This window comes from Phoca vitulina, unplaced genomic scaffold (genome assembly GCF_004348235.1).
Source record: "Phoca vitulina isolate PV1807 unplaced genomic scaffold, GSC_HSeal_1.0 scaffold16, whole genome shotgun sequence".
Lineage (NCBI taxonomy): Eukaryota > Metazoa > Chordata > Mammalia > Carnivora > Phocidae > Phoca > Phoca vitulina.
In genome coordinates this window covers 37,932,403-37,958,435 of record NW_022589719.1, presented here as the reverse complement: position 1 = coordinate 37,958,435, position 26,033 = coordinate 37,932,403, and the positions used below count along the sequence as shown (strand labels likewise).

The window sequence follows — 26,033 nt, the reverse complement described above, 5'->3', positions numbered from 1 at the left end:
TCCCCCGGTGCCCAGCACCCACCGTCCACTCAGGGGAACAGAGAGTGGACGGTGGGTGCTGGGCACCGGGGGAGGGATGGGGGTTGGTGACTCAGGGGGACAGAGAGTGGATGGTGGGCACCGGGGGAAGGATGGGGGTCGATGACTCGGGGACAGAGAGTGGACGGTGGGCACCAGGGCCGGGGGAGGGATGGGGGCCAGTGTCTCAGGGGGACAGAGAGTGGATAGTAGGTGCCGGGGGGAGGGATGGGGGTCGGTGACTCAGGGGGACAGAGAGTGGACGGTGGGTGCCGGGCCCGGGGGAGGGATGGGGGTCAGTGTCTCACAGGGACAGTTTCCATTTGGGAGGTTGGAAAGTCCTGGAGACCATTGGTAAGGGCGACTGCACATCATGAATGTGCTTAGTGGCCCTGAACTGTGCATTTGATATAGCTAAGATGGTAAATTTTATGTTATGTGTATTTTACCACAATAAAACAAAAGAAAGATATGCATGCGATACACACACACACATCCCACCCCAGAGACACCAGGCACCAGGCGCATTACAAGGATTTTCATCACTGCTCTATTTGGAAACAAGCTCAGTGTCCTGTGAATTGATGAACACGAGGGGCAACTTCGGGTGGAGTACCCGTGTCGAGGGGCCAAGCTCTGGACTTCTGGTTGAAGATAACAGAGCTCGTGCTCACGGTGTAAGCCACAGAATGGAGAAAGGGGGAGAGGGGACCGCACAGCCAAAGGGCGGCTGCCCTGGCCCCTGAGGGGCAGGGGGCTGGAGGCTGGACCTCTGGCCCGTGTCTGCCCTGCTCCACAGCCCCCCCACCCTGTTTGGCCGGCTCTGGCCAGGTGGCTCAAGGACTCTGAGGAGCCGGTGGTGCAGGGGGTCAGGAGGAGGTTCCAGGACTCGGAGGAGGGGCGTGCCTGGGCGAGGATGTCAGGTCTGTTTTGGATGTTTTCACTCCAAAGAAGTTCTCCGGACTTGCCTGGGCCTGATATGCGGGTACAGGGACCAGGCGTGCCACTCTGGGAGGGTGGGTACCAGGAAAAGAAGGGAAGGGCATGCCCCCCAACATGTCAGCTCCAAGAGGGTGGGGGCAGGAGGGGCCCAGGGTGACAAAGGCCCCAGGAGCGCTTCTGGGTCCAGCAGGGCCTTGCTCCCCCAGACCCTGCCCCTACAGCCTTGCCCACAGCTGGAGGCGCAGGCAGGCCCGACCAGTTGGGTCATCTGGCCAGAGTGGCCTCAGGGAGCTGTGGGCAGTGGGGTGGCAAGAGGAGGAAAGCCCATCTTCCCGGTCTCCTCTGTGGCCCGCACGGATGAGGAGCTCACTGCAGACAGTGGTGGAGAAAGACACCCTCTGGTCTCAGACATCAGAGCGAGGACCCCCATCCCCCTCCCATGCCCTGCCGTGAGCACTGCGGCTGGCAGCCCAGGCCTAGGGGTGGGAGTCCATCGAGGGCCAGGGCCGGCAGCAAGGCCTGAGTGTGGCTGTCTGGGATGGGGCAGGGCCCAGGATCAAAGGCATGGGGGTGGCAGGAGGTGGGGGGCCAGTGGCACCTGAAGCTCCCTATTCCTCGCTGGAAAGCCTGGTGGTGTGGCTGCGTGACCACCCCCCACAACCCGGCGGGAAGCCCTTGCCTTCCCCCCTCCCCCCCAGGTAGGTGAGGACACCAGCCCAGCCATTAGACAACAGAGTTTATTTCAGACTCAGCCTCAGCTCAGGCCCAGGGTTCCAGGCAAGGGCGTCAGTGCCCACCGCCACCCTCCAGAGCCTGCCCACTGCCACTGTACCATGGGCCAAGCTGGGATCCGATGTGCCGATGGGGGGCTGCACACACAGGCTCCCTGCAAGCACAACCGGGCAGTGGACGTGGGTGGATTACCCACCAAGCAGCTCTACTCTACCTGTTATTGCATTTATACGCTTGTTAGAATCAAAGGACGCTGGGTGAGGTGGGAGGGGCCGTCTCCAGGGGCGGGGCAAGCACAGCCACTGGGCAGATCCTCGAGGTCCCCCCCAACCCGGGCCTCCCTGCCAGGCTCTCACACGCCCCAAGGACAGACAGCTGCTGCAGGACGAGGAGGAGTCAGGGCAGGAAGTGAGGTGGCCCCAGCCTCAGCGGCTCCCCTGGGGCAAAGTTAGAGGGTGAATGGTGGGAGCCCCGTCCCAGACCGGCCTTTGGGCTGTCTGTCCACCCAGCCAGGGTGCAGATGGTGGGCAAAGGTGGCACGGAAGCTCAGCTGCCACCGTGAAGGCTTGGTTCGGGTCAGCCCACTGCCCGGCCCTACCCAGAAGGGCCCCCCAACCCTGCCCAGCTACAAACAAAGAGCAGAAATGGGGAGAGTGAAACAGCCATACCCTTTAATGTCCCCACAAGGGCTGGGCCCTTGTGGGAGCCCATCCCGGACCCCTACCCAGCCCTGGGGACTCGTCCAGACTCTGCTGCCAGGAAGTACTTGGGACCACTGGGGCCTCTCGGGACCGGCTGGCACACGTCCACCTGCTTGTAGGCGGGTGGGCCACACTCAAGGTCCACTCCTCCCACTGCCCCATGCTGGAGCCTGGGAGGGGTAAGTGCTGGGTGCCAGCGCGCGGGCTTGGTTTCCACGGCTGGGGGGCCTGTCCGTGTCTGTCCTGCTGCGTGTATGGGGGTATATGTGAATATGGTGCGCACGTACGGACTATGGATAGCTGTAGGTGAGCTCGGCATGCACTAGGCTCCTGAGATCCGTACAGGAAGTGGCTAGGCCCCCACCTGGGCACCAGCCATCATTTTTTCCGGGCCAGGAAGGCCACACCAAGAATTAGGGCTACGGCTGCCATGGCCACACCCCCAGCCACCAGCAGGGGGGTCAAGTTCTCAAAGGGGCAAGGGCCTTGGCCCCCGGGACCCCCGCTGGGGGCGTCATCCTCCTCAGCCCCATCCCCAGGGCCCTTGGGCTCAGGGGCGGCCTCGGGGCTGCTGGGGGCTGCGGGGGCCAGCTTCAGGTTGCTGTGGTTATTGAGAAGGGCAGGGTCTGCTTTGGCCGCGGTCTTCTTGGCAGTTGGGGTGGGGGCCGCTGGGGACTCTTGCTTCTCTGCTTGGGCCTCCTTCTTCCCAGGCTTAGCCGAGGGGGCTTTCCCATCCACAGCTGGCGGGGCTCTGGCCTCAGCAGCCGCCTGCGGAGCCTTCGTGTCGGGCTTGGGGCTGCTGGTTGCCTTCCCCCTGGACTCCATGGTGGGCGGTGCTGGCAGGCTACCTGGGGTGTGCGTGGACAGACAGGCAGTTGGAACTCAGCGGCTCAGGACAGCTCACCCCTGGGCATTATCTAGGCCTGGAGAGAGACACAGTGAGGCTGTGGCAAGAGACTCAGCCCTCCTGTTCAGCCCCTACCATCTTGTCCCCATAGAGATCCTGCCCAATTCTCTGGACCACCCCCACCCCGGAGACCCCACTCAGGATGTTCTTCTTCCAGGGCTTGCTCTCCAGCTGTCCCCTACCGCTCCCTGAGAAGCCCCTCCAACCACACAGGCAGAGCGTGTTGGCCCTGAACAAACTGGGGGTGCAGGATGAGACAAGCCGTCTGCACAATGGTCCTGCCCATACATGTGCTATCTCCATCGGGCCGGGGTAGGGAGGCCCTGATGGGGAAGTGAGAGCCCACCCAGTCCCGAGGAGGATATATGGTCAATGGGGGGTGTGCCCGGGCAGAACCAACTGTGTACCTTCTTGGGAGGACTGGGTCCAAGTGGGAGAGGGGGAAGGGCAGGAACCCAGAGTCTGGGCTCTCTGGTGTCAGTGGGGTGGGAATGGGCCCAAGGCTGCCAGAACTGGGGTACAGCACACCTGAGGTGTTTCCCCAGGGGGCTGGAGAAGCCAGTCAGGCAGGCAGTGACAGGCCCTGTGCCTCCTGGCAAGCCATCTGCCCCTCTCCAGCTCCCGGTACCCACCCCTAAGACCAGCTTCCCCTGCTCCAGTTCAAGGGCAGGGAGTCCTTCCTGAGTCTGGGGCTGTGCCTGCCTCTGGGGCAAGGGCAGTGTGTGTGTGTGTGTATGGGGGGGTCCCTGGTGTGAGCCTGGGGTGGACACAGGCCATGTCCTCAACCTCAGCATCCTCAAACCTGGACCAGGGCAGAGGATGGGGGCTCCAGACTATAGGAAAAGCTTGGCCCAGATCCTCAATGTTTGAGTTGTTGGGTACTGGGGTTACTGGGCTGGGCCTGAGCCATCTCTCCCCGAAGACCTACATACCCCGTCTGCCTCTTCTCCGAGAGGATTAGAAACACCCCCCCCCCCAGGGGGAGGGAGTCCATGTGGGAAGCAGCGGCCCAGGTTTTCCACCTAGGCCAGGCACACGAGCCACACCTGAAGGTCACCTGTAGGTCACAGTATAATGGGGGTGTCCCAGTGAGCAGCCTAGCTGCTGCCCCACTTCCCTGGGAGTCCCAGCAGCCCCTCAACCCCTGGTGTTCTGGATGGGCACCCAGCCGCTGGGCGTCAAGTTTGCAAAGGGCAGGTGGTCTCCTCCCCCGCAATACCCCGTTATTTTTGGTTCATACTGACGTCAGCCAGTGCCCCCTCCCCCTCCCAGGAGCCGCAGGGGTGGAGAGAGCCAGGGGCCCGGCCTGCGCCCCCAGTGACCTTCAAGGCTGGAGCTGCCCACTCGCCCCGCGGGGCCGCCCCGTCACCCCCCGGGCCCCAGGCCCCGGAGCCCCCGCTGTCTTACGCTGCTGCTCCCGGCGCTCCCCTCTCGGCGCTGCGCGCTGTCCGCGGGACCAGGGCGGGCGGCGGCGGGCGGCGGCGGCGGCGGCGGCGGCGGCGACTGGGAGTTTCCCACAATGCACTGTTCTCGGCGCCGCAAGTCGAGGAGGCGGGGCCACATCACCGCCGGCTCCGCCTCCTGTCGGCCACCCCAGCGCCCCCGGCTGGCAGGGCGCTCTGGGGACCCCAAGGGCGGCTTGCCGTCAGGGAAGAAAGGGGGCTGCCTTTCCCGCACCTCCAGTCCAGCCAGCGCGGGATCGGGAGGCCCGTAGCCCAGGCCCTCCTCCCAGGCCCTATGCCGACCGGCGGGTGGGTGGACCGAGGTAGGTCTGCAGGGGGAGGCGGGCCGGTTCCAAAAAGAGAGGCTCCCTTCCCCCTCCCCCAACCCTAACAGATTTCAGAGAGGAGGGATCTACTTAGAATATTTATTCATCTTCTCACAAGACAAGACACAAAAAGTTACAACTTCTTAAAACTCTTGAAAAGAAAAAATATAATTCTGTAAGCAGCAGCAGCTTCCAAGGTACAGATGTGGTGGGAGAGGGCAGCTCCCGGGGACAGCCGTGACCTGGGGGGCCCCGGCCTGAGCCCCAGGTAGTGTCACCAGGAGGGGCCTCGGAGGAGGGAGCCCAGGTGGGGCACACGGCACCAGCACATCAGGGTCAGTCACCAACACAATCACGTGGCCTGGGGCAGGGCAGGGCGGGCAGGGCGGGCAGGGCGGGCAGGGCGGGCAGGCCTGCCTCAATTCACATCAATGTAGGAGGGCGGTCCCGGGAGGGCAGAGCCTATGGAGTGTGGTCAGGGGCCTAATGCAGACGCCTGGAGAGTAGGGTGGGCCCTGGGAGGACTGAGGGAGCAGGTCCTGCCCCCGGAAATAGAGCAAGTGCCCCCAGGCTCCATACTGGTCCTCATGCCTGCCCTCCCCACTGGCCAATCCTGGACCCGGGGCGGGGCAGGGGGGGGGGTGTCTCAGAAGAGGGGTCTGCTGAGGTGCAGCAAGAACCAGACTGGGAAAATAAATTCCTGAATGGGGTCAGAGGGGAGCCTATAGAGCATACACAGCACACACACACATACATTACCTGGCCATGTGGGTAAGGCCAGCAACCCCCCACCCCAACCGCCCCCAGCCCTGTCTCTGAGGGGCAGGCCAGTGGAGGGCTGGTGGACACAACCTGCTCCCCAGAACATTTGCACATGCACACAGACCTCACACGCTGCAGGCCCCAGCCTGGAGTTGGGGTAGAGAGGCCTACCAGGAGGGATGCTGGGTCCCACAGTGGAGTGTGTGTGGGGGGCTTGCCCTGGGAGTCAGAACTCAGTGTGACCCCCTGCCTGGGACTCCTGGCTCAACATGGGGGGCAGGAGACCCCAATACTCCTGCAAGGCTGGCTGGGGGGCAAAGTGGAGTCCTGACCAAGGCGAGAAGGGCAGTGGCAGGGACAGGCTGGACGGATGGACACAGGGATGGACAGAGCACTTGTGCTCCGCAAGTTAATAAATAGGTTTGTGCGGGGTCCCCTTTGTAGACTAGGGACCAAGCCTCGGGGACAAGAGCTGGTAGACTGGAGGGTAGGGTCCCGCTTGCCCAGCCCTGGCCTGGGGGCCCCAGCCCAGAGACCAGCTCTGCCCTGGGGGTATTCAGGCCGGGGCGGAGCTGTGGCGGGGGGGCTGGCTCCAGGAATGTAAAGATTTTCTGCGTTTTCTACATAAATAAGACATTGATCCCAGTGGTCATGCAAGCAGGACCCCTAAGGGGCCTCTGTGTGCACCACCCATGTGGACCCTTCATCCCTTCCTCTGCTTCCCCCCACCCGTGTGGGAAGGGTGGGGAGAGACTTTCTCTTGCTCAGTCCTGGGCGGGCCACCTGGCTCCGGCCCCACTCTGGTCCCACTCGGTTGGAGGGCGCAGGTGGCCGCCGGGCTCAGTGCTGGGGTCGCTGTAGCAGCTCCAGCAGGGTCTCAGCGATGCCCAGGAAGTAGACCACTTGAGCGATGCCGAACAGCGGGGCGATGACCAGGGCACGGCAGTAGGCGCCCTTCAGGAAGGCCGCGGGGCCCTCGTGCCTCAGGATCTTCCTGTGGGGAGAGGGTGGTCAGGGCCGCTGCTGGCCTGCCCCCCCATCCCCATGGGCCTTCCCACCTGGCACAGTCCAGGAACCCCGTGTAGGGTGGTCAGGGCCGCTGGTGGCCCACCCCCCACCCCACCCCCGTGGGGCCATCCCACCTGGCACAGTCCAGGAACCCTGTGTAGGTGTCCTCGTTGACACCGCGCTGCAGCGACTGAAGTCTTGTCTTCACCACTGCAGGGGGTGTGCAGGTCAGCATGGGGCCCAGCCCACCTACACCCGCACCGCCCCCCCCCCCCCCGCCGCCAACTCAGTCCCAGGCACTGACCATCACAGGGGTTGACGGCCACGGCGGCTGCACTCCCAGCCACACAGCCAGCCAGAAATGACACATAGAAAGGAGACTTCTCCCCGGATGAGGGACAGCCCAGCTGGTTCAGGTTGGCAAAGAGGGGGAAGTACACAATGGAGAAGGGGACGTCCCTGTGGGGGGAGGAAGGGACGCTGGTGACCTAGAGGTGTGCGGTGCGCAGGCCTCCCTCCTCCCACCCTCACCGTCACTCCCACCTGAGCAGTGTGGCCCCCAGTCCCTTGTAGAGGCCGGCGATGCCCCGGCTCCGAAGCAGGTCCCGGGTCAGCTGGGTAGCTGTGGGCCGGGGGGCAGCCGGAGCCTCCATGGAGGGCTGAGCGCCGCCCTGGGCCGACAGCTGGGCCTGGGCATCCAGTAACTTCTTCTGGGCAGCTGGGGAGAGAAGGAATGGGCCTGTTGGCTCTCTCTCCTAGTACCTCCCACCTGGGCAGGGGCTGGGGCTCACCCTCTGTCCCCCCCATGCCCTCACCAATGCGGCCTGCGTCCTGAAGCTGGATCTTCAGCATCTCCATGGGGGTGGTCACAATCACCTGGCAGGTGCCGGCCCCACAGCCAGCCTGCATCTCCTGAAGCAGGGTCAGCTTCTGCCTGGAGAGAGGGGGTAAGGGCCGTGGTGCGATGCAGAAGCCTCTGCGGCCCTGGGCGTGTGGGGGCGGCGGGGGGGGGAGTGGCAGAGGCAGATGCAGCCCTGGAGGGGTACAGCACCTGCCAGCCTCAGATACCCCTTCAGGCCCTCCAGCAATGAGCACCGAGCCCAACAGCCAGACGGCCCCACGAGCAGGGCCGGGGAAGATGGAAGGGCCATTCTCAAGCAAATAGCAGTGGAGACGCTGAGGTCTCAAGTAACCAAAGGGCCAAGCTTCTCAGCCCCACCCTCAGGTGACAGGGGGAAGCTGGTCAGTGCCCCCCCAGATCCCACCCTACAGGAGTGGTGCACACTGGCTGGGGGCCAGGACCGCCGGGGCCAAAGCACAGCTGACTGGCATCTGCGTTCCTCCCCGTGCAGGAGGCAGGGAGGAGGTGAGGGGCAGGGCTTCTGTCCTTTGTCGGGAGGCACAGACCCCTCCCCCTCACAGCCTTGGCCCGCAGCCCCTCACCCCCTCACCCGTCCTTGGAGAGCTGATATCGGAAGAAGTCGTTAGCGGCCAGCTTGATGGCCTTCTCCGGGGTGACAAGGGTCAGGTTCACAGCAGCTCCTGTGGGGCACAGTGGGGAGCACAGGCGGGTCGGCGGCCTGGGCTGGGGAGGCTCTCAGCCAGCACTGGCCTCCCGGCTCGCCGAGCCCCACCCCAGCCACTCCTTGGCTCCTCCTCCTGCCCTCTCACCCGCATTGGTGCCAGGCGGGGCAGGACCAGGCAGGGACAGGGCAGGGCCTCCTCCAGGCGCCCCGCTCACCCTCCCTGCATGATCTACCCATTCCCGCCTCCCTGAGGAACACCTCCCCTGGAAGACAGAAGGTGCTTCCGCTGGGGGGGGGGGGGCCACTGGGTGGAGGACACAGGCCCAGGGTGAGCGAGAGTGGGGGGGGGTCCCGCCGCACAGTGTCTGGGCAAAGCCAGGCTTGGGGATTGTCCCCTAAGCGGCTTTGCGGTAGTGCTTCATGCCCTCCCGCCTCCCAGCACAGACGGAGTCCCACCTGCCCTGGAAGGCAGGGGAGAAGGCTGCAACCTGCACGGTAAGGACACAGCGCCCTGCCATGCGGGCAGTGGCAGCGAGCAGGGGATGGGGCTGATGCCCTGGGAGGGCCGCTGAGAATGGCCCCTCCCGGGAGCCCACCCTGTGCCGCTCACCCAACACCTGGGTCCCACGGGCCACGTCCACACATACACACCAGGCCCCAGCAGGCTGCCCTGCCTGGCCTTGCCACCTGCCTCCCAGCCGTGACAGCAGGACCCCTCTGAGACTGCAGGAGGGTGCCACCCACACCGGCCCCATCCCCAGCCTCACCGCGGTACATGCCAAAGTAGCCCTCTGAGCGGATGGTCTTGATGAGGCAGTCAGACCTGCAGCCAAGGGGGGGGCAGGAAGGGTAAGCCAGGGGGCCAGCAATGGCTCCAGCCCTAACCCAGACGGGAGCTTCCCCAGACCAGCCCTGACCTCAGTTTCCCCTCTTGTCAATCAGGCTAGGGGATGCAGGAGCAGGGCTTGAGTCTGAGCCTTAGCCTGGCCCCCCCTCACGTGGCTCCATGCCCACGGCCCCCACCGGGCATGCTCACATGCTGGTGTACATGCGCTGGCCATTCTGCTGGTTCTGCAGCCTCGTCTTGGCCAGGTCGATGGGGAACACGCAGGTGACCCCGATCAGCCCAGCGATGCCGCCATTGATGAGCTTGGCTGGCAGACTGTGGGAGCAGAGGGAGTGTCAGGAGTGGCCTCCTGGGCCACAGGTCAGGACCACACACGGGGTGGGGTGGGGTCAAGTGCAAAGGCAGGGTTGCATTCTGACCTGATCTGCTTATCAGCCATTTAACTGAGCGCACCCAGGTGGGAGCCGGAGAGGTGGATGCCAGCCCAGAAGGTGGAGGACGGAGGCAGCGCAGCGTGGGTGGGACAGAGGGGGAAGGGACGGTCCTCCACTTTCCGGGGAATTTCAAAACCACGGCTTCTGTTCTAGAAAAGGGTACGGGAATCAGGGGAGGGAGGAACAGACCACTCAGAGGCACACCAGAGAAACAATCTTCCCCCCAAAACCCCCTCCCCAGGTCTCACGCAAGAGCACCAAGCCCCTCACCCATCCCTAGGGCCACCCGGTCTCTCCTCAAGGCGCCCCCGCCCCCGCACCGGTGCGTTCTCCCCGCTGGCCTCGCTCACGCTCACACACACTCACGTGCACACTGAACGCGCCGAGGAGCGCACTCTGCCTTTAAAGGGCCAGGCGCCTCTGGGGCAGTGAGTTTGCCAGCCAGGCATCTCAACCCTGGACTGCGGTGACCCCTTCATCCTCGGGCAGCCGCAGCTGGTGCCTGCCCCCTCAGGATGGAGGCTGGAGGGGCTGAGGAGCAGCCCCCAACCTGGGCTCAGCTCACAGCTACCCAGGTAGATGCTGCCACGCCAGGTGCAGCCCCCGCATGGACCCCGGACAGCCCCTCCCCCTGGAGAAGCTCCATGCTCACCCACACCCAGCCCTGCACCCACCCTCCCATCCACCCTTTCCAGGAATCTCACTCCCAGACAGACAGACAGACACACACACACACATACACACAGAGACCAGGTCCTCTGGAAGCTTCGGGGGAGTTCGGGGCATGGGGTGGGGGGCAGCTGGGAAGGGGACAGCTGACTGAGGCTCCCTGGGATGGTTCACGCATCCACTCTGCGGGTTGGGGGAGACAGGGCCCCTCTCACTAGAGACAGGGCAGAGCCGGCCTCCAGAGCCTCCTGTCGGGGGCCCCCCAGAGCCCTGGAGCCTTCTCCCGCCTCTTGCCTGGGCCCCCTCGAGGCCAGCTGTCGTGGGCTCTCACCCACAGCACTGTCACCCAGGGTCACAAGGCTGGCTCACACCCCTGGTCCCTCTGAGGACCGGTGACCTTCACCTCAGCTTTCCCGGGCCATCTGTCCCTGTGTCCCCTGCCCCTCCAGCCCCACCACCTCCGCAGCCCCCAGTCCCGCTCACCCTGAGGTGCACCTCCAGGACTACAGCCCACCGGGCTCACCGAGGAGATCCAGGGGCTGAGGGAGGTGCCCGCTGCCGGGATTGGCCGCCGGGCGGGGCGGGGCCGGCCTGGGGGGGGGGGGCGACTTTCTCTTTCACTTTGGGCAAGTTGGCTCTCAGCTGCTGTGGGATGGGAGGGGGCGTGACAGCTTCTGAGAGACAGGGCCCAGCTTCGGACACTTGATCAGCACACAGGGCAGTGGGCCTGACTCAGGCTGACCCAGCCAAGCCTGAGCAGCCATCCACAGGAACCCCAGCCCGTGGCCACCACGACCCCGACTGCCCCGTGGGTTCCTGTCTGCAGCCTGCAGGCTGGGTCTGTCTAGGGCTCTGGGACCCCGGGGATGGGGCGCTCTCTGTGCCCAGGCCCCCTGTGGGCCTGTGTGTGGACAATCTGGTCCCGTGGGAGTGGAGATGGGTCTGTGCCCACTCCTATTCGTGAGACCTGTGTGTCTATTGGATGAAGACACGTTTCATGGGAACCTCACCCTAGGCCAGGACTGGGGCGCCTGGGGGGCTCAGGTGGTTAAGCGTCTGCCTTCGACTCAGGTCATGATCCCAGGGTCCTGGGATCGAGGGCATCCAGCTCCCTGCTCAGCGGGGAGTCTGCTTCTTCCTCTGCCCCTCCCCCTGCTCGTGCGCGCGCGCGCGCTCTCTCTCTCTCTCAAATAAATAAATAAAATCTTTTAAAAACGGGGGGGGGGCAGGGAAGCGTTGGCTAGGTCTCAAGAGGCCTCTGGCTGCCACCCACAGGACTGCTCACCTGGCAGGTCCAGAGGGCACAGGAACGGGCACTCCCAGAGCCCTCTGCCCGGCGCCAAGGGGTACCCGACACACATGCCCTGGGCCTCTGTCCCCAGCATCTGCTTCCCCATGCCCTAGCCTGCAGATTAAAGTCTGACCTCTGAACTTCAACCTGAGTTTTCCCTCCCCACCCCCACCCCACCCACCTCCAGGTGTAGACCGGCTACAGCCAGCTCTCTGCTGCCCCAGGCTGTCAGGGGCAGGGTCTATCTTCTCACTGCAGTCTCCCTGCGGCCTACTCCTGCCCTCTGGGGGACTGAGTAAACCCTGCCTCCTTGAGCATCACCAGACCCCACCTCCCGTCCAGGGTTAAGGGACACTGGGTGACGGGGGTCCCGGAAGTCAAACAGAGTGTCTAAGGTGAGGAGGGGAGCAGTTGTGCCAGGAAGAGAGGCAGGCTCAGGGATGCCACGCCTGAGGGAGACAGTGAGTCTGGGGTCTCACAGTACGTGCTTCAGGCTGCAGGATGGAGCAGGGAAGAGGGCCGCTGGCCTGACAGCAGTGAGAATGAAGGGGCTCTGCCTGGGGAGACTGGCAAGGGGTCCACGGGACCCAGAACCCCCCCTCTGTCGGTCCTGACTCTGTGGTTCTCACCCCTGCTTAGGAGACATCTGTGGAAGAACTTCCCCAGGCACCTCGTGTTGCCACAGAAACCCAGCAACCCGGGCCAGGCCTGAGGCCGGGGCCGGTCAGCCCTCACCGTCCCCCTGTCTCCACGTCCGCAGCCAGGTAAACTAAGGAGGAAGGCAGGCAGTGAACAGCGCTGCCCACAGACATCAGCCACAGAATGATGCTGCTACTTCCAGACCCTCCCAGGGGTAAAATCTCCCACAAATGAAGCCGCTGAGCTTCCCCTCCCCCACCCCCCACGGAAGCCGATGGGGGTGAAGATCAGAGTGTGGCACTGGCCTCTGGCTGCCCATTCAATCGCCCCGCGTCCCTTCCCCATGGGCCGGGGGGCGCTTTCTACCCTGTCGGAGGGGCCCCAGCCCACGAACAAAGGAGGCCTGGGGTGGGGGCTGCGGGCTCCAGCTCGGAGGCCGGCTCAGGACCCTTGTCCCTCTGGAGGGGATCCAGACGGGACCCAGACGGTCACGCCGCCCCCGCGAGGCGATGGCGACTCCAGCCACGCACGTGTCCACACAGGTCCGGCGGGGTCCCACGTGTGCGCCCCCCGCAGCCCGGCCTCCGCTTCTGGGGCTCTGGCCCCAGCTTCCCACCCCGTGGGGACACGTGTGCGCGGGGAGCGCGCCCGGCACCGCCCGGGGTCGAGCACGGCCTCCCACACCCGGACGGCAGCCGGTCGGAGCATCCGCCGACCCGGGCACCCCCCCCCCTCCCCGGAGCCGCCTCGTCGGGGCAGCCGTCACCTCCCCCGGCCGCCTCGGCGCCCCTGGGCCCCGCAGTCGGGCCGCAGTCGGGTGGGCGCAGCGGAAGGGAGAGGCCGCGCAGGCACTCACCGCGCGCTGCGCTGCCGCCGCCGCCGCCGCCGCCGCGCTCGCCTCCCCGCCGTGCCGCGCGCCCGGCTGCTCCTCGGCGCGGAGGCGCGTCCGCTCGGCGCTGCGCGCGCTCCGCCCCCTGCCCCCGGCCCTCGGCAAGCGGGCTCCGGCTCCCCCTCCCGGCCGCCGCGGCCACTGCGCCCGCGTGGCCACAGCCGCCGGTCCCCAAAAGGCCCTTCTTTGGTCTCCGGGCCTCCCGGCCCTACATGGGCCATGGACCCAGGGGTTAGCCCCGGCGGGCCAACGGGTGGCAGGGAATGCTGGGGAGAGGGTGTCCCAGGGCAGGAGCGGTCCGTGGTCGCACAGTGGGCGCTGGGAGGGGACTGATCTGGCCAAGCACCTGCCCACCAACTTGGGGGATGCACAATCCCGCACACAGGTGACTTTGTATCCATTGGTGCTGCACAGTTACTTTGTAGCTGGAGCTCCTCTCCCTCCTGGGCACATGGGAGGAAGCAGGAGCAAGGGGGGTGTCGACGGGGCGGGTAGTGAAGTCTTTACACAAGGTCCCCTCCCAGCAGTGCCCAGGCCTCTGATCTCAGGCCACCCCTTGCCTTCCACCCACTCCTCCACCCAACAAATAAACAGCTTTGAGAAGCAGCCAAAACAGTACATATTTGTTACACATGGGAGGTCACTGTCCCCATACACAGGGAAAGCTTGAAAATGGGGGCCTCTGACCATTGGCCAGGGTACATCAGGGGCCTGCCCAAAGTCAGTGGGGTCTAGGCCTGGGCAGACTCTGGGGACTGTGATGCTGAAGGCTCAGGTGGGGCAAGGTCCCTGGGGGCCAGGCTTGTGCGCTGGATGCTGTCCTTGTACTTCTGGCGGCCGAGCTCCAAGACAGCCCTCACCTCTTCAGCAACATCCAGCCGGTCGCTCTGCTCCAAGGCCTGCACTAGGAGCCCCACAGCCCCTGGCTGCCCGGCCTGGCGCTCAGCCCAGGAGAAGAGCATATGACGGATCTGGCCATCCAGGTCGTCCCTGGGTGGCGGTGGGAGGAGAAGGAGAATGGTGACAGAGAGGCCCAGCCATCACACCCAAGGTTCTGCTCACCCTCCTCGGGTGGATTCCCTGCTCCCTGGGTGAGGTGTGGCCAGACCCTCCCTTTCCTGCCTGTTTGCCCTGTCCCCACTCACCCTGGACAGAACTTCACCCAGCCTCATGAAAAGCTCTCCTGGCAGCCAGGACCCAGGCCTGAGGCTGGTCCAGAGCCAGCATCAGGATGCCCAAAGGAACTCACCGGAACTCATGTCGGATGCGCTGCAGCTCACGGTAGGGCATGCCCAGGTGCAGGGCCACGGCTGGCCAGTCAGGGCCCAGGCGCCCAGCCACATTCTGCAGGTTGCTCTGGGTCAGGAAGCCAGTCTCGGCATCACCCAGGGTCAGAGGGGCCAGGGAGAGGCTGGTCCTCTGCCCCTGCTCTGGCCCCTGGGACCCCCGTAGTCTCTGTGAGGAGGAAGGGGTGCAGTGAGCCCTACCCTCTGCCCCCTGACCAGCCCCGGGCTTCTGTGCCACCCCTGCCCCCTTCACACACGCTGCCCCCCACCCCAGCCACACCGGCAGCTTGATGGGCAGAGTGGCCATCCAGAGGGAGTCTGTGCCCTTCCTCTGCCGGGCAGCCTCTGCCTCCTCAGGGACCTCCTCGGGCACTGCTCCCCGGTAGAAGGACACCTAGTGTTGGGGTGAGATGGGGCTCAGTGTTCTGGCCTCTGCCCAGGCAGCCTGGGGCACCCTACCCCACTGACCCACCTGGCCCCTCACAGCCTGAGCCTGCCGGTCCAGGGCGGTGGTCACATACACCTCCTTCACGTTCTTCAAGTGTGAGTAAAACACAAAGCAGATCCTGCCCGCCACGCAGTCTGGGCGGTCTGGGGGCGGGATGGGCTCAGCAGGGAGCCTGGGGAATGGACCCCAGCATCCTGTCTCTAGGGGCGGGGGGGGGGGGGGGCATACCAGCATCCACGTCAATACCCCTCTCAAAGGCAGCAAAGAATTTTTCGCCCTCGAACATCTCCACCGTGTCAGAGGGCTCAGGGCCTCGGTACCGGTCCAGCAGCCGCCGCAGGGTGGCATCCACCTGGGGGGGGGCACCCACTGGCTCCAAGCTCAATGCCTCGCACCCCCATGCAGGCCCTCTGCCCTCCCGACGCGGCCCTTCCAGAGCTCTGGAGTCCGCACCCACCTTGTTGCCGGGCAAGCACTGGAGCAGAACCTGCTCGGGGTCCCGGCGCCTCTGCAGGGCGATGAGGTTCACCCTGTGCAGTCGCAGGCGCCCCCAGGCCTTCCGAGCCAGGCCCCCCACGCAGGTCTTGGCGGTGTACCAGAGCCAGTACCTGGGAGGGCCCGGGGGTGAGGGGGCTGCACAGACAGGCTCGCCGCGGGGACAGGGCTGAGGCAGCTGGGCTGGGGGCACTGACCAAGAGAAGTGTGTGACCTGGAAGCGAGCGTACAGGTGGGTGGTCTCCAGTGCCACCTGAGCCGTGATGTCGTCCCAGGCTGCTTCAGGAGGGGTCCGGTACAGCAGGTGAAGACACGCGCGATCCAGACTCAGGCCTGGTGACGCGAGGGGGCCACAGGCTGAGGCGTCCCTGGCAGAGGCTCCCCTGCCGAGAGCACGGCCCCCGCCACCCAGTGGCCATGAGTTCAGCTAGGCCACCTGGCCACCTCTCACCTGTGACACCAGGGGGCAGAGGCAGCTGCACAGTGACAGGCCGCAGGAAGCTGGGGGGGCCGCTCTGGGAGAGGCACAGCAGGGGGCTGGCCGCCGCCTCGGGCTCCTCCAGCAGGGCGCGAAGCTCTCTGCTGCCCACGTGCACCACCTGGGGCAAACGGGCGCCTGGAACACTCACCTTTGCACCGAGGCACCACCCACCACTCACAGTGGCTGCCCTGGCCGCACCTGCATGCGGACGTGACGAGGCTCGTTGGTGGCCCCAGGGGGGAATGTGACCTTGACCCCAGGATGTCCTGAGGAGTACAGCAACGTCCCCTGCGGTGGCACCAGGCAGGTGTTGGACACAGGACGTGAAACCACGAGGAACCACGAGAAGTGGGGCACCTGGCAGTGAGCCCAGAGCCTCTGGGCATGGGGGGTGGGGTCAGAGGGGAGTCAGGGTTAGGTCAGAGCCACCAGGCAGGGCTGACCAGGGGCTGGAGGGAGCCCCTCCCTAGTGCTCCTTCCCAGGAAGGCCTAGGGGGCCCTCACCTTGGGTGCCTCTTCTTCCAGGTAAGTCTCCAGGTCACTCCAGCTGTCATCACTCAGGGTCCTGACCACCACCTCACGGCAACGCCGGGCCCGGGGGGGCACAAAGAGTAGCCACAGGCCCACCTCCTGCCAGGCAAGGGTGGTGTGAGCACTGGGTCCCATGCCTGGGCCCTCCTCCCCTGCCCCCCACCCCGACTCGCCCTGGCCATGCCTGCCGGAAGGCCACCCCGTGGGGCTGCAGCTCCAGGACCCCACTGAGCAGGAAGTCATGGGGACCCAAGGGGACGAGGTGTGGCTCCGGCAGCCAGAGTCGATACTGGATGTTGACAGGGCTAGCGGTGGCCCCAGCAGGGAACTGCAGGCGGACCCCACAGGCCAGGGTCACTGAGCAGCCTTGGGGAGTCACAAGGAAGCTGCAGGAGAGGGTGGGCATCAGGTCAGACAATAGAAGGGGTGTGGCTGGATCGGGGACCCCCAGGAAACTCCAGAAGACCCCTGGGGCATGAACACGGTGTTCATCATGGACAGAGCGACAGCGTAGAGACATGCATCTTCAGCCCCATCCCCCTCCCCACACACACCTGTCCAAATCTGAGTTCAGGAACAGTCTGGGCATTTCGGGGGTCACGGGCGTCTCTGCGGCGGGACAGGCAAGCTGTTAGGACACCTATGGAACCTGCATCCTGGCCCGTCTGTGGCCTGACTCTTCCTAGCAACAAGCCTACCTGGGGGACTGTGGGAGGCAGGTAGAGCCTTGCCCAGGGGGTTCCCCCGAAGGCGCACAAAGGGGGCGTCCAGTAGCTCGGGGGGCACGTCCCGGAGCTGGTTGTCCCTCAGATCCAGTCGGGTGAGCAGCGGGAGGTGGGCTAGGCCAGCAGGCACCGAGGTCAGGAGGTTGCTGTGCAAAACAAGGAACCGCAAGGACCGTAGCCCCACTGCGGGCAGGTGCCAGCTTAGGGCCAGCAGAGGACCACTCAGGGCCACACCCAGCCCTGGCCAGGACAGGATACTCACGCTAGGGCCAAGCAGATGGCCAGACTCGGGGAGCTTGAGAAATCTGTGCAGGGAGCCTTGAAAGCCAGGGAAGGGAAGGCAAACAAGGGCCACCCAGGAGGAGTGAAGGCTCCAAGATGGGCCAAGGCTGTGTGTGCAGGGGCCCCCCGTGGAGGACGAGACAGCAGAAACCAGGCAGCGGCTGAAGGGCACTCCCCGTCAGGCCCAGGGAGCCATGAGGGGCACGACTCCTACTCACCAAGGGAGGTCGGGAGGCCCTGCAGCCGGTTGGAAGCCAGATTGAGCTCGGTGAGGCTGCTCAGGCCTCCAATCTCAGGGGGCAGGGTGTCCAGAAGGTTCTCTGAGAGATCAAGGCGCTGCAGGGTGGCTAGGGATCCCAGTGCTGTAGGCAGCGTCCGCAAGCCGTTGTGGCTCACAGAGAGGAAGGTGAGGGAGGGAAGGGCTCCGAGGGCCTCAGGCAGCTCTGAAAGGCTGTTGTAAGACAGCAGGAGGGTGCTCAGGCCACGCATCTGTGGGATGCAGGCCGGCAGTGTCTCCAGGCTATTGAAGCTCAGATCTAGGTGGGCCAAGCGGGCCAGGCCACTCAGGCCAGCTGGCAGCGTGGTCAGGGAGCCCCGGGAGCAGGCACCCAGCACGTCCCGATGTTGTCCGCCTAGAAAGGGGGAAAGCAGATGTGGCCCTGAGAGCCAGAATCCCAGGGCCCAGCTCAGTGCAGAGGCACAGACCGCTACCCCAACCCCACCCAGAGAGGGACAGACGGAGACACCAGCAGATGCAGGGGGACAGGGACAGATACCGCAGGCTCATCTCCGCTGAGAGCCATCACCCATGACCTGCCCCAGGAAGAATGCCTACACTGGGGTCTGCTGCAGCCTCCAGGAGCCCGGGCTCAGCCAGCTTCACCTTGTGGGGGGCAGGGTTGGGACAGGGCTGGGACCAGGTGGGGCTCACCTCTGAGGACCAGGGAGCGAAGGTGCCGCAGGCTGCCGGGCACCTGGGCCAGGGTGGCCTCCAGCAGCCGAGGGTCCTCGTGGCCGCTCAGCCGCAAGAACTCCACTTCCAGCAGCTGAGGGGGCCGCTGGGCACACAGATTCAGCAGCCGGTGGCAGCCCCGAGGGTACAGGTCCAGGTTCAGCCGGTTCCCAACCAGGAGAGGGGGGTCCCCAGGCTCCGCATCCACGGCGTCTGCAGCATCTCCCGCAGCATCTTCCGTAGCCGCTGCCTCGGGCTCCAGCCCCTCCACCTCTGCAGCCATCGCCCACCGGCTGTCCTCGGGGTCCAGACATGTCCCAGCCTGCCAAACAGGCCTGCTCAGGCAGGGCCCGGGGAGGCTGCAGAGTCAGGGGGAGGAGTGGAAGGGAGTGGGGATGGGCCCTCCTACTCAGGACAATGGGGATTCTGGCTCGGGGGCAGTCCTTGAGCCAGGCCAGCGGATCCACAGAGCCCAAAGCCTCAGCTGAACAGATCACAGTTGAAATAGGGCTGGGGAATGAGAACCTCAGGACTGGAAAGGCAGCAAGCAGGGAGACCTGTGTGCAGAGGAGCCTGGGGAACCTGATGGGGGGCAGGGGGAGGAGGGAGAAATGAGGCTTCACGTCCCACTTGTGGAAATTTGAACAAGAGACTCCTAGAGCTGTCAGGTCATCCTGGCTGCCCACCCCCCTCCCTGCCCGCTCTGGGTATAAGAGTTTTGGGTCCAGCCCCACCACCAACCTTCACACCCACCAGCTTTGACCAGAGGTCGAGGACTCTTATCTACCACGTGGGGGCAGTGGCCCAGGCAAGGAAAGGGGTGATTGTGCCCGTATGTCAGATAAGTGAATGGGGGGGGCAGGGAGAGCTGGAGTGTGAGCCGCTGGGCGGCCTGGGGTCCTGCAGATGGGACCCCACTTCCTGACCACTGGAGGAGGGTTCGCTCACGCTTCCTGTTCGCACCTAGGTCTGCTGATGAGGGCAGTGGTCTGCACATTCCGGGCTCCGACGGCTTGGGGGCTGGTCCTGGCCGGGAGAGGCCCCGCAGCCTCGCCGTCCCCGCCGCCCGCCCGCGCCCTGCGCGTACCTGCGCTCCAGGCTGGGCGCCGTCCGCCCGCGCGGTCCCGAGCGGGCCGGGCCTCGGGTCCCGCCCAGTCAGCACGCCCCTTGCTCGGGGCTGGGACCGCCGGCGAAGGCCTCCGGGTCCCTCCCCTCCCCGCAGCCCTGGCGATGCGGCCGCGGACCCCAACCGGCAGCCGCCAGCCGCCAGCCGCCAGCCAGCTGCACCCGGCTTCCTGTTCGTCTGCCTCAGTCCGGCCTCTCCCGCTGGGAAGGCCCGCGGCGCGCGCTGCAAAGCCCGCCCTTTCGGAGATTCCTGGCCCTCGGGCCCGCCCTGCTCCGGAGCTGTGCGTTCTGGCCCCTTCAAGTGAGCTGGTGCAATCTCGGGACGGAGGAGGGCTTTGGGGGCTGATCGCGGCTGCCGCCTCACATCCACCTCTTGCCAGAAGCCAGAGCACTAAATGTGCCATTCCCCGGCCAGCCTCAAGGGCCTCCTTCTCCCGGAAGCCTTCCTGGGCCTCCTCTGGAAAGCTGGTCCCAGCTCCTGTGATCTTGCTTTACCGGCAATCACTTTGGCCCAAGAGCCCCAGCAGTGGGCTTCCCCACACGTTGCCTCCTTCAATCTTTGCATCTCACAGGGAAGGAAAAGGAGGCTCTGTCAGATCAGTTTGCCTGAGGTCACTTAACTACTGGTAAGCGCCAAAGCCAAGAACCTCAAACTAGGTCTGACTCTTAAGAGAACCTACCCCATCCGTGCTCATTCACCCAGTCTGCCCCAAATCAATTCATGCACACCCTCTTCCTCCAGCTCCCCTGCTGCCACCAGCCCTCCCACCAGGATGGGCAGTTCGGCCAGGCTCCGTTTTCCGAAACTCCTGTCCCACCTCCCGTTTCTAAGTAGCTGCCAGGACTTAAAAGAAGAAAAAAAATCACAAGAATATTACTCAGCTTTATTTTTATTTAAAAGATTTTATTTATTTATTTGCCAGAGAGAGACACAGTGAGAGAGGGAACACAAGCAGGGGGAGTGGGAGAGGGAGAACCAGACTTCCCGCCGAGCAACGAGCCCGATGTGGGGCTCGATCCCAGAACCCTGGGATCATGACCTGAGCCGAAGGCAGACGCTTAAGGACTGAGCCACCCAGACGCCCCGAATATTACTCAGCTTTAAAAGGGAACGGAATTCTGACACACGCCACAGTGTGAACGAAACTTGAGAACATTATGCTAAATAAGTCAGATCCCAAAGGATAAATACTGTATGCTTCCACGGTGAGGCCCCCAGAGTAATCAAATTCCATTGAGACAAAAATTAAAATGGTGGGTGCCGGGGGCTGGAGGAGGGAATAGGGAGTTATTTAACAGGTACGGAATCCAACTTCGGAAGATGGAAAGCAGTCGAGATAGAGGCTGGTGATGGCTGTGTCATGAGAAGGCACCCAATGCCACTGACTTGTATGGGCTGAACAGTAAATCTCATGTATTAACTCTAAAAACAATCATCACAACATGCCACTTCCCTGTATTGCAATTACATCCCACCCTTGCCAGGAGGGTTTCCACTTTACCCCAAGTGTGAGACCTTGAGCAAGAAAACCTCTCTGCGCCCCACCTCCTCTATAAAACGGGGGTAATGACAGCGACGACACCCCCAGGAATGGTGTGGTTTGCACGAATACACCAGTGCTTGATGAACTACACTTGGTAGTGACAGCCCAGGCTGCTTCCGGACCCATCTCCAGCCACCGCGGGGCCTCTGCTTCCGACCCTTCTGCCTGGTGCTCGCCCCAGATCTTAGGGCCGGCTCATCCCTTCGGGCGTACGTCGGCCCGGGATTGCCTCGTTTATTTACTTCTGTGTGTCCTCGTCCTAAAACCTATGTTGCGGAGCAGCAGGGCCGGGCCGGCTCCCTCTCTGCGCGCCAACCTGCGGCAGGCTCCCGGGCACCGAGCATGAGTGCGTGGCACGTGCTGACGTCCGCGTGGGCGCGGAGGTCAGTTCGGGGCCCACGCGGCCCCGGAGGGGAGCAGCTACCAAGCCCAAGCCGCTCGGCTCTGCACCTCACCGCGGCCCACGATCCCTGAGGCCCGGAAACCCCCCGCCCCAGAGCAGCGAACGGGGAGGGCCGGCCACGTGCACACGCGCAGGCGGCGCTCCCGCACTTCCGGCAGCAGTGCATCCTGGGACTTGGAGTTCGCCGCAGGCCTGCGGCCGCAGGACACCGCAACTCGAAGGCTCTCGTCTCCGCTGCCTGGGCGCCGCGTGACGTCACTCGGAGGCGCCCGCAGCGCCCGGCGCGCGGGTCCCGGGGACTTCTGGGTAGCGGATTACCCCCGCCCCCCAGGTCGTCGCCTTCCTTTCCGTCCCTGACGCCGCCGAGGTCGCACGCGTGAGGCTTCTCCGCCGCCGAGTGAGTGGGCGGCGGGGCCGGGGCGCGGGCCGGCCTGCGGTGCCGTGGGGGGCTGTGGGGGGCCGCGGGAGGCGGGCGGGCGCCTGCCGGGGCTTGGCGGGAGGCGCCGGGCCGGAGCACGCGCGGCCGGGGCCGGGGCGGGAGACCTCTGGGTAAGGCCGCCTGTGCTCTCCTCCCGCCTCAGGATGCGCTACGTCGCCTCCTACCTGCTGGCCGCCCTCGGGGGCAATGCCTCCCCCAGCGCCAAGGACATCAAGAAGATCCTGGACAGCGTGGGCATCGAGGCGGATGACGACCGGCTCAACAAGGTAGGCGCGCCGCTGGGCTCCGGCGTCCTCGGCGGGGCCTCGCTCCGGGGAAGGTGCAGCTGGATGTGCCCGCGTGTGCGCGGGGGTCCCGATGCAGCCCCAAGGCGGGTGGGCGTGAGGCGGAGTTCAGCCTGGCTCGGGGCAAGGGACGGGAAGGTTACGGCGCCGCCGGAGACTGCCTAGGAACTGTTCCCAGAGAAGCGCACCTTCCTTAGTGACATTCTTCCGCGTGGTGGGATCCAAACCGAAATACTTGGCTGTCTTGTCTCGGGAGTCTTAGGAGTGCGCTGGTTCCCCCTTGGAGCGAGTCTTCGGGGAAGCCACGTGTGGGTGGTTACTGCTGGGCTGGACGGGCAGGCCTGGAGGCTCTGGGGCGTCTTCTCGCGGCTCGCTGCCGCAGCTCGCCCTGCCCCGGTTGGAGAAGTTAAGGCAGGGGCGCGTTAGTGAGTCTTTGGTAATTGGTGCTTCTGGTTATTCTAGGTCATCAGTGAGCTGAACGGAAAAAATATCGAAGACGTCATTGCCCAGGGTGAGACTGTGTGCAGGGGGTCTTCGTTCTCGGGGTCCATCCTGATGCCTGCTGGTCAGCCTGTGGCCTGCCAGGTTTCGCTTGTGGACCAGAGCACTCTAGAAGCCTCACCCAGAGAAGCAGGCAGGCTTCAGTGAGCTTGTGCCAGGGATGCTTCTGGACAGGCCGGGTGGTGGGGCAGCAGGGCGGGGCCGGAGCTCTCAGAGGGGAACCCGGATTTTGTAAACACCGCTCACCATGTGCTCTCGGTGAGGGGCTCGGGAGCACAGACCGGGACTGCCCAGGATGACCGCAGGTCCCTGCCCCCCTTTACTGGGCAGGTGGTTTTCTGATGACAAGGCTGGAGCTGATGGGAAGTGTTTGGAAATCGTACCATTGGGACGACTGTTCTGTCCCTGTGGGCTCAGTGAGGCAAAGCCAGCTCAGCACACAGCCCTGTCTGAGCTCACTGATGAGGACCTGGACCCGGCCAGCAGACTCGGTCCTTGCTGGGTTGTAAACATGGTGGGGTGCTGTGGCTCAGTTTCTTGGGGCGGGATTCCTAGAAGCCAAGTTTCCAGATAGGGAACTTGAGGAAGCCTGGGTGTGTGTGGGGGGGCACAGGCAGAGCCGCCCATCCGAGAGCACAGAGGAGCCGGTGACTCTGGCACTTGGCTGTGGGCCTCCGTACATTGGGCAGATTGTTTCTGAGGCAGCCTTCAGGCTGAGCACCTGCTCTGGTCTCATTTTCCCTGATTGCCGTAGGTATTGGCAAGCTGGCCAGCGTGCCTGCTGGTGGGGCTGTCGCCGTGTCTGCCGCCCCAGGGTCTGCAGCTCCTGCGGCTGGCGCTGCCCCTGCTGCTGGTAAGTGGAGGCTGGGGCAGGGTCTCCGCTGGGAGTCTGTCTTGCACCGTGGGCCTTGCTCACTGCCCCCTTTCTCTCTACAGCAGAGGAAAAGAAAGACGAGAAGAAGGAGGAGTCGGAGGAGTCGGACGACGACATGGGATTCGGCTTGTTCGATTAGGTTCCTGCTCACCCCCACCTGCTGGCAAATAAAACCCTTTTTATGTATCTATGAAATGGCTTGTGAGCGTTTTGTAAGAGTGTGGCCTTGGCACAGGGCAGGTGTGGGGGCCCCACCACACGGTGGGTGGGCGGGCCTTCATTCCGGGAGAAACCAGAGCCCTTCCTGGTGAGGTGGAGTTCCCAGGCAGGAGGAGCTCCCCGAAAAGCTGGGGATCTGGTGCAGAAATGGGTACCTGGGAGGGGGGACATCTCCTGTGGATCTTGGGTGTGGTCAAGCCTTGAGTAGGCTCAGGAGGGGGCGTTAGCCTTCTCGGGCACAGTCCTGGCTTCTGAGGACTGCAGGGGCCTTCCCAGAGTGAAGCTTTCAGGGGGACACACAGGAAAACTTAAAAAGCAGCAGTGGGTGGTCTCCACTGCCCTGAGGTGGCTCTGGCTGGCGGAGGCCAGCAGTTGCCCTGAGACTGGTAGCATTCTTCAGTTTCACAAAAGGAGAGAGGGGTGGTGGTGCCTGGTGCACGTGGGATCCCGAGTTTCCCTGCAGAGTTGGGTTCAGTTCACGTTCAAACTCTGCTTTAATCTTCGAGCAACTCGGTCCCATAGGTCCTTCGAGTTACCCCAGCTATTGATGACCTGGGCAGGTGTTGAAGTGGCTTGTAGGTAGTGATGTTGGGTCATGTGACCACGAAGTCCCCTTGGGGTGGGCCTGCCTGTGCCTCTCCTGCCAAGCTTTGGCTGGAATGGGGGGCAGGAGGGAGAGTTCCTCCCACCGCCACCCTGGGCCCTGGGTCCTCTGCCCACCAATGCCAGCCCACTTACTAGATGCTCGTCTTCCCCCTGTGAAGGCTCTGGGTCAGCAGCAGGCTGTGGTGTGTGTAGCCATCGTGTGCCAGGCTACAGCTCTGAAGAAGGAGCTGCCGTCCATGCGCTGTAGTTCTGCAGGGAAAGAGCACAGAATGAGTGTAACAAGGGACAGCTGGGGGGTGGAGGGCCTTCCTCAGGTAGGGAGTCAAGACCTGGAGAAGGGGGTCTGCAGGGTAGGAGTGTGCATGGGTTGTGGGAAAGAAGGCCTAAGACCCCTCCGGTTACCCTCTGGCGGGTGGAACATGGGCCCAGAGGAAGAAGTGAGCATCATTGCAAGGTTCCCAGCAGCATGTGCTGCAAGGGGCAAGTGTGAGTGGGGGTTGGGAGAGAGGCGGATTGTGGATGCCCAAGGACACAGGTGGTGAGGGGACATGGCTCCAGGTTCAGCTAGAGGGCTCCCCAGAGGAGAGGACCCAGATTCCACGGGCAGACCTTGGGCCCTGAAGTGAAGGGCCCCGTGTAGTCAGAGGACACCATGGGAGCATGACACCCGCCCGAATGATCACACAGCAAACACCAGGGCTTCTCATGCACGCTGGCTGGGAGGAGGGGGAGGCCCACCTTCCACCCCGAGCCAGGGTTCCTGGAAGTGCTGTTGTGTTCCTGGCTCCAGAGCAGACATTCCCAGGGGCCTGGAGGGAGTGATGTGTACCCAAAACAGCTCAACCCTGGTGTGGAAATGGGGGCAGAGGTCTCCCCGCACTGGGGCAGTGCCAGCCTTCAAGGCCCCAGTCCCTCGGAACCAGGAAGGCCTGGACCCTGGCTTCTTGGAGCAGGTCAGGGCAGGACCTTTTTAAGCCCCTGGCTCAGCCTGCACCAGCCAGCTCCCCTCTTGGTGGTCACCCTGGTGAACCCCTGGACTTTCAAGGCCAGCCCTGAGAGTGCTTCATCCACACGGTACCACACCTGCCCCCTGCTGCTTCCGGCAGCATCCCCAGGGGCTCAGTCAGCAGGGGCCCTGATCATCCTGATGGGGCCACTCTCTGCTCTATACATCCATCCAAAGCACTTGGGGGATAAGATCCCCATGTACAACAGAAGGTCAAGTTTGTCTAGGTCAAATTTATTTATTTTTCTAGTTGTTTATGAAATTTTAGGGTTTTTTTGAGATTTAATTATTTTTATTTTGTTTCTGTTTTTTAAATTTTATTTTATTTAAATTCAATCCAATTAATTAAGGGCGACTGGGTGGCTCTGTCGGTGAAGCATCTGCCTTTGGCTCAGGTCATGATCCCAGAGTCCTGGGATCGAGCCCGGCCCTCCGGCTCCCTGCTTGCTTCTCCCTCTCCCTCTGCGCCTCCCCACCATTCACGCTCTCTCTCTGTCTCAAATAAAATCTTTTTTAAAAAATAAAATTCAATTAACAGCGTGTTGTTAGTCTCAGAGGTAGAGTTCAGTGATTCATCAGTTGCATATAACACCCAGTGCTCATTACATCACTTGTCCTTCTTAATTTCACAGTTATTCCATCCCCCTATCCTCCTCCCCTCCAACAACCCTCAGTTTGTTTCCCAGAGTTAAGAGTCTC

At 63.9% G+C, this 26,033-nt stretch overlaps 5 protein-coding genes and 1 non-coding gene across 9 annotated transcripts; 3 read left to right on the top strand and 3 right to left on the bottom strand.

The window, feature by feature from the left end:
• Positions 1-1,663: 1,663 nt before the first annotated feature.
• On the bottom strand, positions 1,664-4,811 carry CEND1 (cell cycle exit and neuronal differentiation 1). Of its 2 annotated transcripts, none has more exons than XM_032413918.1 (2): positions 4,708-4,811; positions 1,664-3,316 (listed from the first exon to the last, which is right to left on the bottom strand). In XM_032413918.1, exon 2 carries the CDS (start codon positions 3,216-3,218, stop codon positions 2,772-2,774), a length of 447 nt encoding a protein of 148 aa, XP_032269809.1. In that variant the 5' UTR covers positions 3,219-3,316; positions 4,708-4,811; the 3' UTR covers positions 1,664-2,771. The 2 variants fall into 2 exon arrangements, with proteins under 2 accessions (XP_032269809.1, XP_032269810.1); XM_032413919.1 differs by having other exon boundaries at positions 1,664-3,241; positions 4,708-4,803.
• Positions 4,812-5,153: 342 nt separating this feature from the next.
• Positions 5,154-13,143, bottom strand: SLC25A22 (solute carrier family 25 member 22). Of its 3 annotated transcripts, none has more exons than XM_032414916.1 (10): positions 13,101-13,143; positions 9,631-9,794; positions 9,401-9,526; positions 9,132-9,187; positions 8,290-8,380; positions 7,654-7,772; positions 7,382-7,556; positions 7,143-7,297; positions 6,973-7,048; positions 5,154-6,824 (listed from the first exon to the last, which is right to left on the bottom strand). In XM_032414916.1, the coding sequence occupies exons 2-10, from the start codon at positions 9,648-9,650 to the stop codon at positions 6,671-6,673; spliced, it is 972 nt and encodes a 323-aa protein (XP_032270807.1). In that variant the 5' UTR covers positions 9,651-9,794; positions 13,101-13,143; the 3' UTR covers positions 5,154-6,670. The 3 variants fall into 3 exon arrangements, with proteins under 3 accessions (XP_032270807.1, XP_032270809.1, XP_032270808.1); XM_032414918.1 differs by having other exon boundaries at positions 9,631-9,789; positions 13,101-13,124; XM_032414917.1 differs by lacking the exon at positions 13,101-13,143 and adding an exon at positions 10,798-10,869.
• On the top strand, positions 12,046-13,369 carry PANO1 (proapoptotic nucleolar protein 1). Its single transcript, XM_032414845.1, is given in 7 exon segments — positions 12,046-12,066; positions 12,366-12,369; positions 12,489-12,865; positions 12,867-12,902; positions 12,904-12,979; positions 12,982-13,184; positions 13,295-13,369. Coding segments are annotated over 7 exon segments (792 nt in total).
• Positions 13,370-13,734: 365 nt separating this feature from the next.
• PIDD1 (p53-induced death domain protein 1) lies at positions 13,735-19,852 on the bottom strand. Its single transcript, XM_032415090.1, has 16 exons — positions 19,297-19,852; positions 18,313-18,692; positions 17,600-18,013; positions 17,073-17,282; positions 16,929-16,983; positions 16,559-16,760; positions 16,348-16,473; positions 16,042-16,221; positions 15,814-15,961; positions 15,560-15,695; positions 15,325-15,475; positions 15,096-15,219; positions 14,892-15,010; positions 14,700-14,813; positions 14,383-14,588; positions 13,735-14,123 (listed from the first exon to the last, which is right to left on the bottom strand). Exons 2-16 carry the CDS (start codon positions 18,614-18,616, stop codon positions 13,865-13,867), a joined length of 2,748 nt encoding a protein of 915 aa, XP_032270981.1. The 5' UTR covers positions 18,617-18,692; positions 19,297-19,852; the 3' UTR covers positions 13,735-13,864.
• A 1,842-nt stretch (positions 19,853-21,694) lies between these two features.
• RPLP2 (ribosomal protein lateral stalk subunit P2) lies at positions 21,695-23,698 on the top strand. Its single transcript, XM_032414361.1, has 5 exons — positions 21,695-21,802; positions 21,987-22,110; positions 22,591-22,639; positions 23,384-23,482; positions 23,566-23,698. The coding sequence occupies exons 2-5, from the start codon at positions 21,988-21,990 to the stop codon at positions 23,640-23,642; spliced, it is 348 nt and encodes a 115-aa protein (XP_032270252.1). The 5' UTR covers positions 21,695-21,802; position 21,987; the 3' UTR covers positions 23,643-23,698.
• LOC116638987 lies at positions 22,672-22,805 on the top strand. Its single transcript, XR_004300754.1, has one exon. It is a non-coding gene; the product is annotated as a small nucleolar RNA SNORA52 (small nucleolar RNA).
• Positions 23,699-26,033: the final 2,335 nt, after the last annotated feature.

Excerpts from the sequence above, each read along its gene's own strand:
- RPLP2 (XM_032414361.1), top strand. The coding sequence starts at position 21,988 with ATGCGCTACGTCGCCTCCTACCTGCTGGCCGCCCTCGGGGGCAATGCC. Across the intron at positions 22,111-22,590 it reads ATGACGACCGGCTCAACAAG|GTCATCAGTGAGCTGAACGG; the intron begins GTAGGCGCGCCG and ends TGGTTATTCTAG. Across the intron at positions 22,640-23,383 it reads CGAAGACGTCATTGCCCAGG|GTATTGGCAAGCTGGCCAGC; the intron begins GTGAGACTGTGT and ends TGATTGCCGTAG.
- SLC25A22 (XM_032414916.1), bottom strand. The coding sequence starts at position 9,650 with ATGGCTGATAAGCAGATCAG. Across the intron at positions 7,773-8,289 it reads TATCAGCTCTCCAAGGACGG|GCAGAAGCTGACCCTGCTTC; the intron begins GTGAGGGGGTGA and ends CCCTCTCTCCAG. Across the intron at positions 7,557-7,653 it reads TCAGGACGCAGGCCGCATTG|CTGCCCAGAAGAAGTTACTG; the intron begins GTGAGGGCATGG and ends TTCTCTCCCCAG.
- PIDD1 (XM_032415090.1), bottom strand. The coding sequence starts at position 18,616 with ATGGCTGCAGAGGTGGAGGGGCTGGAGCCCGAGGCAGCGGCTACGGAA. Across the intron at positions 15,476-15,559 it reads CAGGTCACACACTTCTCTTG|GTACTGGCTCTGGTACACCG; the intron begins GTCAGTGCCCCC and ends GGGCCCTCCCAG. Across the intron at positions 14,814-14,891 it reads CTCAGGCTGTGAGGGGCCAG|GTGTCCTTCTACCGGGGAGC; the intron begins GTGGGTCAGTGG and ends CCCCAACACTAG.
- CEND1 (XM_032413918.1), bottom strand. The coding sequence starts at position 3,218 with ATGGAGTCCAGGGGGAAGGCAACCAGCAGCCCCAAGCCCGACACGAAG.